This window comes from Atta colombica, unplaced genomic scaffold (assembly GCF_001594045.1).
Source record: "Atta colombica isolate Treedump-2 unplaced genomic scaffold, Acol1.0 scaffold19, whole genome shotgun sequence".
NCBI lineage: Eukaryota > Metazoa > Arthropoda > Insecta > Hymenoptera > Formicidae > Atta > Atta colombica.
In genome coordinates, this window is record NW_017259282.1 from 192896 (window position 1) to 202360 (window position 9465).

The following is a 9465-nucleotide window of genomic DNA, read 5'->3' on the forward strand; positions in this document are numbered from 1 at the left end:
GATTCGACTGTAATGTAAATCAAATAAATTAATAAATAAGTATCAACAAATTATTTATAAATACTTTATTGATAATATTTTTTGCCAGTAATCCTCTTTTAATACTCATGATAAGCATCCCCTAATTAGCTTTTTCTTATCCTTGTTAGGATAGTTATGAAAATAAAATAACTAAATTGAACAAATGGATCAAGTAATTGAATTAAACAAATAAATATGTAAATAATAAATAAGAATAAAAAACGATAAAACTGTAGAAAGGGAATAACTGCCGATGACTTTGACCTTGACATATGTTGTCAAGATCATGACCCTGAGTAACCATCAATAAATTTTAGCAGTCGTTCGTTATTCGTTAAAAAGTTATTAACAAAAGAAATTTTAAAAAATATCGTTTTATTAGATTGCTTCCACGCGAAGCAACTCCCACCTTACTGCCCTCCCCCCTGCTTGAGGGCGCACGACTTTCACGCGAAGCGACTTTCGAAGTCGTGATCCTGAGTGATCTTCAATAAGACTTCGAAAGTTACTTCATGTGAAAGTAGTGCCTCTAGCAGAGAGAGATGGAGTGAGAGTCGCTTCGCATAAAAGTCATGCATCCCCAAGCAAAAGGAAGACGAGTGGGAGTTGTTTTGTGTGGAAAGTAATTACGTAAGCAAGAAAGGGGGTATAGGATAGTTTTTAATATTATATATAGCAGAAATAAAATATTTTTTCAAATTTTTTTTGTTAATAACTTTTTAACGAATAACGAGCGACGGCTAAAACTTATTGGAGGTTGCTCAGGGTCATGATCTTGACACATATATCAAGATCAAGGTTATCAGCAATCATTCTCCTTTTCTGCAGTTTTATCTAAAAAATCAGACAAATTTCTAATTTCTTGTAATTTATTTTTACTTATTTTTTATTTGTTCATTTATTTATTGATTTATTCATTTATTTATTAATAAATTAGAATAATTTCAATCAAATAAAATTTATTTGATTTCAAAAAGTGATGTTTAAATTAAAAAAATGACGTTCAAATCGAAGAAATTTTTTCTTTAATCATACAGCAAAGAACATTTCTTTGAATCGAAGAAACTTTTCTCTGGATGCATCAATTATTTGTATATTTAATTAAATGCGGTGTACAAAATATTATTCTAATACTACAAGAAATATAAAAGTCCCGGAGGAGCACGTGCGGCAATACAAAATATATCAATAAAATAAAAAGTGTAGATTGCGCACATTCACACTCGCATAAAATACAATTATTCGCGGCAAGCACACTCGAACTGTCAGAATCGAAACAAAAAAATATAAAATAGAATATAAAAAAATATAAAATAGAATATTAAAAAAGGCTAAAAAGAGGTAAAAAAAGAAAAGTACAAGAGTACATAAAGATAGAAAAATACAGAAAGAGTACAGAAAAATAGGAAAAAAAGAAAGAAAAGAAAGATAAAAGATTGAGCAAAGTTAAAATCAAGAGAAAATGCAATTTTTATTCTTCTTTTTTTGAGAAACGATTATCTTTACAAAGAATATTTTCTTGATAATATAATTTTAAAATTATATTATCTACTTATTATTTACTTGAAATAAATAATATTTATATAACATTTTTCTGTACGTACACGCGCACACGCTTCAGAAAGAATTAAACTGAGTTCTCGAAAAGTTCTTGTCCGATTTTCGTAATCGAAATATTAATTTCTGAAGCGGCCAATATTCGCCATTGATATCTTGGCATGCGGACTGTTTGGCAAGCGACCCGCGCCGCAACATCGTGAGCTCCAAACGTCATATCTCAGATGACTTACCAAGCCATTCCTGCTCCTCACAGCCCGCCAAGCGATCAGTACTCGGTAGGCGCACACTTGGCAATAGTAGGCTGAGCGGGCGCGCGTATTTAGCTATCTTCAAAAATTAATAACGCATAGCGCTATTCGCCTATGTAATTATACCTCTATATTTTATAATTTTTAGTAATATATTAATGTTGGACGGGATCCTTCCTTTTTGGTTATAATTATTTATTTGTCTAGTTTTATCTATATAACTATTATTGATTTTAACTTTGCTCAATCTTTTATCTTTCTTTTCTTTCTTTTTTTCCTATTTTTCTGTACTCTTTCTGTATTTTTCTATCTTTATGTACTCTTGTACTTTTCTTTTTTTACCTCTTTTTAGCCTTTTTTAATATTCTATTTTATATTTTTTTGTTTGTTTGTTTCGATTCTGACAGTTCGAGTGTGGTTGCCGCGAATAATTGTATTTTATGAGAGTGTGAATGTGCGCGATCTACACTTCTTATTTTATTGATATATTTTGTATTGCCGCACGTGCTCCTCCGGGACTTTTATATTACTGATATCCCGGAGGCGATACATAATGCAATAACGTATTTCTCCAGCACGTGAGCTTGGGGGATGATATTATTATTGTGATATATTGCGCAGGCTGAGGGAAGTGTTCCTCAGCTTTGTAGCTTTAGTGCCAAAATGGGGGGAGGGTTTCTGTCCATCGTAATGATATATATATTTCGGCGCGTTGGTCTACCCGCTTTATATTGTATGACCCCAGGAGGGAGATGTCCCCATGGGGAACTTCTTTGATAAATAAAAGATAATATCTTGTTAACTTTTGGGAAAGTTGCAAAATGGTAAAAGATTTTTCGACTTAATTTACTCCACTCTACCTATCCATTAAATATTTGGCAATTATTCTGGACACTGTGTTTTATGAGTGTGCGCGCGCGCGCGCGCGCGCGCGTGTGTGTGTGTGTGTGTGTGTGCGCGCGTGCTTAAGGAATTCATAGACAGTGCTCAAGATTCGAAGTGATCTTAAGTTAGTGCTTAAGATATCATGAACCAATCAAAAAGCTGTATTACTATCTTAAGACATTGCTTGAGATGGAATTAAGATGAAGAACGAACTATGGATTCTGGTCTGAAATTTTATAATAGTGCGCAATTCGGGAATTAAAACTATGCTACAACGAGGTTATATCCCATGTATAATGAAAGTCAAGAGTTTAATTACTATTCCCCACTCATGCTTTGAGGTTCGCTATTATAAGATTCCAGTATAATTTCATTTTATATATATTATATACAAACCTCTTTCAGGACCTTCTTGTATGGGACCTGAACTAGCACTGCTATTTGACACACTTGAAAGATCTCGATCTAAATTGTCTACACTACTGCTATAATAGTGCTCTTCCTAAAATATAAAATTTGCATTTTCTTGTATAATTATAATATATCAGTATATAATATTCATGTACCATTATAATGTATATCAAATCTTTTTCTATTTTGAATATTGAATCAAAATTATGAGACAATAATAACATACACAAATTTTAATATTTCGGTTACAACAGCATACACAAAGCTTTTTAACGAATTTTATAAGAAAACTTTTACGATTGTACCTTTGAAATTTTTTGTTCAATAATATTTATTAAATTCCCATCTAATATTTTTTTTCGTTTAGACTCTATGTAAAAAATAAAATCTTAACATAATTGTTACCTTATAATATTTGCGATCCTTTTTATCTAATCCCTCATCATCTTTTATTTCTTCTTTTTTTATATATTTTTCTTTTACTTCTGAAACGTCTTTACTATCTTCTTTTTTTCTGAACTTTTCACTATTTTCACTATTCAAAGAATTAATATTGAATTAATAAGAGATTTTTAATACAGAAATTTAAAAATTAATTCTCATATTAAGATACTATCTTCTTTCTTTCTGAACTTTTCAGAATTTTCACTATTCAAAGAATTAATATTGAATTAATAAGAGATTTTTAATACAGAAATTTAAAAATTAATTCTCATATTAAGATACTATCTTCTTTCTTTCTGAACTTTTCAGAATTTTCACTATTCAAAGAATTAATATTGAATTAATAAGAGATTTTTAATACAGAAATTTAAAAATTAATTCTCATATTAAGATACTTATATTAATCTTATTATATTCTTATATCTTTTATTAAATTATCTATATAATTTTCTATTAAAAAAAAAATATATATAAAAGTTCTAACAAGTAACTCCAATAATGATGCAGTAAACTGTATCATATTATAAATATTAATATATAAATGTTTTAAATTGTATTGCTCACTGATGCATTTGACTGGAGGAACTTCGTTTTTCTCGTTGGTCCTTGTTTTCCTTTTCTAGCCGAGTGTCTCCATTATTATTTTCTTTCACCGTTACTCCATTGCTGACTTTTTCATTTGTTTCATTATTCGTTGTATCTTGTGTCTTAGCAGCCTATACAAATAAATATAAAAAAACTTATAACTTTCTCAAATACTTTTGAAACATTATCTCCCCTCTTCTTCTCACACTCCTCTCTCTTTGCTTTACATAAAAATGAAAATAAGAGAAATAATCCAGTCCAATAGGCTTTGATATCTCAATAAATGTTATCCAGGACATTAATTTTTTTTATTGAATAACATTTAAGAAGTTTTAGCCATCGATCAAATACTGTGCATAATGCCGGCGATACTGTAAGGCCCTGCGCATAATGATTAGGAATAAGAATGAATATTAAGATTTCAATCTATCAGAAACCGTATATTCCAGTGTAAATGATATCGGATTAGTATCTGGTTGAAATCTTAATATTTATTCTTGTTTCTAATTTATTTTATTGTATTTTATTGTATTCTATTGTATGTAGACACTAACTTTCAAGCTTAACTCAAAAAGTATTAGGTGTACAACTTTGCATCCGCCGTTTTTTTCCGAAATTCGAGGCTTTATTGTAAAAAACTGGTTATACATTTATGATTCAAAGTATTGTCCATCGCTGGCCATTACTTTCTCCCATCTTTCGGGTAGCGTACGAATCCCGCGTCGAAAAAACTGGTCATCTTTTGAGACTATCCACGAATCGATCCAATTTTTTACTTCTTCATAAGACCGGAAGTGCTGATCAGCCAGGCCGTGTGCCATTGATCGAAACAAGTGATAGTCAGAGGGAGCAACATCCGGAGAATATGGCGGGTGGGGTAGGACTTCCTATTTCAACGTTTCCAAGTATGTCTTGACCACTTTCGCAACATGGGGGCGAGCATTGTCATGCTGCAAAATCCCTTTATCGTGTCTCTCGTTGTATTGCGGCCGTTTGTCTTTCAATGCTCGGCTCAAAACGCATCAATTGCATTCGATACCGATCGCCTGTGATTGTTTCAGTCGGTTTTAACAGTTCATAATACACTACACCGAGCTGGTCCCACCAGAGCATGACCTTGGACGTCAAAATCACCGTTCTTGAAGCGTTGAAACCACTCATGACACGTTCTTTCACTAATAGCAGCCTCACCATAAGTATTTGAGAGCATTCGATGAACCTCAGCCGCAGATTTCTTCATATTGAAGCAAAAAATTAAAACCTCCCGCAAACGACGAGAATTTGGCTCGTAAACTGACATTTTCAATCGAGAATAACTTTATGATGCTGACACATATCGACTAATGTTTCTATGGGGTTATGTTGACAGATGCCAAAGTTTATTGTATGATGTCTATGATCTATTTATTTCGACCATCACTTACCGCTAAAGCCATCTATAGGAAAACGGCGGAAGCAAAGTTGTACACCTAATATTTAATGGAATAACTTTATTACAGTGTTTTAAAAAGCTCTTGACATCAACTATTCTGGCATCAAAAATAGGGTATTTCATTTTAAAAAGTCAATTCGATCTTGACTTGATCTTGGCGATGCCACCCAAAGTAAGACTGATAAGATGGAAATAGATCTTTTTGTAACTTTTTATCTGAAACATTTCTTTCAAAAATGTCATCCTCCCGAGTAAATCCGGGATCGCGACCTTTTTTGAATATATAATAATTATATATATACATACATATATATGTATATACAATATATATACAGAATATACAGAATGTATCAAAAGGAAACGATCGAATATCTCGAAAGTAAAGTATTTTTAAGAAAAATGTTTCAGACAAAAGTTATAGGATAAAACTTCTTGAATGTTATTCAGAATCATGTCATCCTGGATATAATTTGTCAAGATCAAAGCTATTGGAGGTTGTACCACTTATATTCATTTTTATGTAGAAATGAATTTTTAGTGCAAGAATGAAAATAAGAGGAACAACTTCCAATGGCATTGATCCTGACAAATGTTATCCCGGTCATGATCCTGAACAATATTCAAGAAGTTCTAGCCATCGGTTGGACATTTTGAGTAATGCCGACAGTACTGTAACTTTCAAACCTTATAACTCGCAAAATACTTAATGAAAAAATATTTTATTACACTATTTTGAGAAACTATCGAGGCAAGCTACAAAAATATGTAATAACAAATGTTGCATTTAAAAAATTCAAAGACCTTGACCTTGATAACGCAAGCCAAAATATCAAACTAATCAAATCAATGATACTATCTTATGTCCCTCTTGGAATCACAAAACTTTTGTTTGAAATATTTTTCTCTAAAATGCACTATTCAAGAGAAATTTGAAATGGACATTTAAAATGGGACACCCTGTATATACATATATACATTAATATATAGAGTGTTCCACATAACTGTGATCATAATTTTTCCGGCACTTCCGATGATGACAAAAATTATTTTGAATAAGTTAATTAGTTTTCAATTAAACTACAAATTGCAATAAAAATTTGCAAAATATTCTTTTTTAGAAAAAAAGTCAAGGTCATTCCAATTTTTTTAAATGGCATTACGTATTTTTTTACTTTATAATATTATAACTAAAGTCAAGATGAGAAGTTTAATGATCTTAAAGTCAGACGTGTGAAATCAATGAACGGAAACGTTTTCGTTTTTTTTTCAAAAAATTTGTATTAAACTTTACATGTTTTTCATTACATTGTTCAGAAAAAATGTAAAAGGTAAATTGAGGAATCGAATTGAGGAACGTAATCATTTCTGAATTTGTAATATTCCCGATTATAGCTTACTACTTATACTATACATGTGTATATAGAAAAAATATAGAAAAAAATCAACATAACTCGTATAGTATTTGTAATGTAGCACAAACGCTGTTATGACTTTATACTTGTGTTCTTTCTTAGTTTGATATTAGACCAAATAGTCCCAATTTTTGTCAAAAATTTATTCCTATAATGGGAAAGTTGATATGCTAATAAAAATCTTTCTCTACTGTAGAATAATCCATATTTCAAGGTTATTTGAAAATCAATTTTGAAATTTCATATGGAATCCCATCTTTTTTATTGCATATTCTTGTAGCATATCTCGAGAGCTTTTCAAAATACTATAATAAAATATTTTTTCATGAAATATTTTTCGAGTATTTTTATAAGATTTGAAAGTTACATTAATCGCCGGCATTAACATTACTCAAGATGTTGATTGACTAAAACCTTTAAAATGTGCAGGGCAGCACTTTCAGAAGAAATGTTTCAAAAATGTTTTAGGGTTCATATCCAAAGGTCGATACAAAAAAATATTTCAGATAAAAGTTGGGTTTTGCCAAGGAAGCCATGTGACAGTGCTCTTGAAAAGTTGTTTACTATAAGTGCAATAACTACGCACGAATAACGAAAGAAAACAACTCTTTGGTTGCCTAGTAAAGTACAACGGTGGGTTCGTTGTATCGTGAGACACAAGAGGATTTACGTTCACAACAACAAACAAGCACTCCAAAGGGAATGTGATCCTATTACGTTCACGTCATTGTTCCTGGGTAACGCTAAAAATGGGATAAATAAAAGATTCTCAATTCATCCACAGGAATATAGCATTGATCACTAAATGATTTTTTATTGCAAGGTCACTATCACATAGCCCCAACAATTTTACCTGAAATATTTTTCTGTATTGATCATCGGATATAAAGCCTGAAACTTTTATTTGAAACATTTCTTTTGTTGTTCCTTTGAACAACATTCCAAAGATTTTAGCCATCGAACTTGGGTAATGCTAATGCCGGCGATACTGCAATTCTTCAAGCCTTATAACTCGAAAAGTACTTCATAAAAAAGTATTTTATTATATTTTGGAAAGCTCTCGAAGTGTGCTACAAGAATATGCAATGAAAAAGAGGGGGTTCCATATGAAATTTCAAAGTTGAATGATCTTGAATACTTTCAAGGTCAAATTTAAGATCACTAACTTCTTCCCTCCTCGAAATCATCACACAAGTTGTGTTTTTTAGGAGGGAAAAATATTTCCTTTTCGAGTTATTAATGTAGAAAGATTAAAATGGCCTATCCTGTGTGCGTGCGTGCATACGTGCTTGTACTTCCCAAAGTATTGGTGTCCGGAAAATCGTTCATAATACTTCGGGAAGTGATTCGGAACTCAAAAAGAAGGAGAAAAGCTATATAAAGCTATATAAACATAGATCCGTTTCCAAGTTATAACCACTTTTGTGTTAAAAATAATTTATTTTTCATAACTGTAATTATTTATTTCATAGTGCATAAATACAATAGAGTGTCAATGATCGGTCGAAGTCCCTTTAATAAGAGGCCCTTTAATAACACAACATAAAAACGAAAGAACGCCATTGTCGGCTATCGGCCAGAAACAATACAATTCCATCATAATTGATAGTTGATAATCTGATCTACATCATGAAACAGTTGCTCATATCAATTCACAAATTCACTATCACATCGAAAGTATCTACAAATAGCGGCATTTAAAGGACTCGAAATCTGATCAATCACGAAGTCAGCGACTCTCACGACTTGACTCTCATTAAAGGGACTCTAGTCAAATGCCTCTCTAGTTAAATGTTCCGAATAATATAATATTCTTAATTTATAAATTTATGATCGCGAACCAAAACGTTCGGATTTTTAAGCACAATCAATCTGTGACGCTAATAATCCCTCTTGAATTAAATAAGAAATTTTTATTGCGAAAAATATTATCTCAGCCAGGAACTTGGGATCTCGGCTTTCGGGAGCGAGTGTCTTAATCAACTCGTTCTTATTTCATAGTGTTTTAACATAAATAATTAGATTTTGACATTATCATTTTGAATGCATGTGGAGTCATAATTCACTTGGCATTCTTTTTTTTCTTTATTTAAAAAATTTTTTTTATTAGAGGGATGCCAAGCGAACTATGCCTCCATGTAGTGCATTTTGGGTAATGCTAAAATATTCCGAAATATAGTTATTTATGTTAAAACACTATGAAATAAATTACAATTGTGATTATAAAAAATTAATTAAATTTTTTTTAATATAAAAGTAGTTATAACTTGGAAATGACTTATTTCTGAACTTATATAGCTTTATATAGCCGAACTTTATATAGCTTTTTTTCCTTCTTTTTGAATCTCGAATTATTTCCCGAAATATTGCGAGCGATTTTCTGGACACCTTGTATATCAGACCGACAAGAAAAAAATTTTTATATATAATCAATATAAGTTTATAAAGCAGAAAAATTATATTTTAA

At 31.1% G+C, this 9465-nt stretch overlaps 1 protein-coding gene across 1 annotated transcript in view; it reads right to left on the reverse strand.

Annotated features, from left to right (window-relative positions):
* Positions 1–9465, reverse strand: part of LOC108686792 (THO complex subunit 2) — a 49225-nt gene that overhangs the window by 24274 nt on the left and 15486 nt on the right. The window contains exons 20-22 of the mRNA XM_018192259.1: positions 4134–4285; positions 3531–3660; positions 3111–3216 (exon numbers count right to left, since the gene is read on the reverse strand). Coding sequence (XP_018047748.1) covers positions 3111–3216; positions 3531–3660; positions 4134–4285 — 388 coding nt within the window. The remainder of the gene's footprint in view (positions 1–3110; positions 3217–3530; positions 3661–4133; positions 4286–9465) is intronic.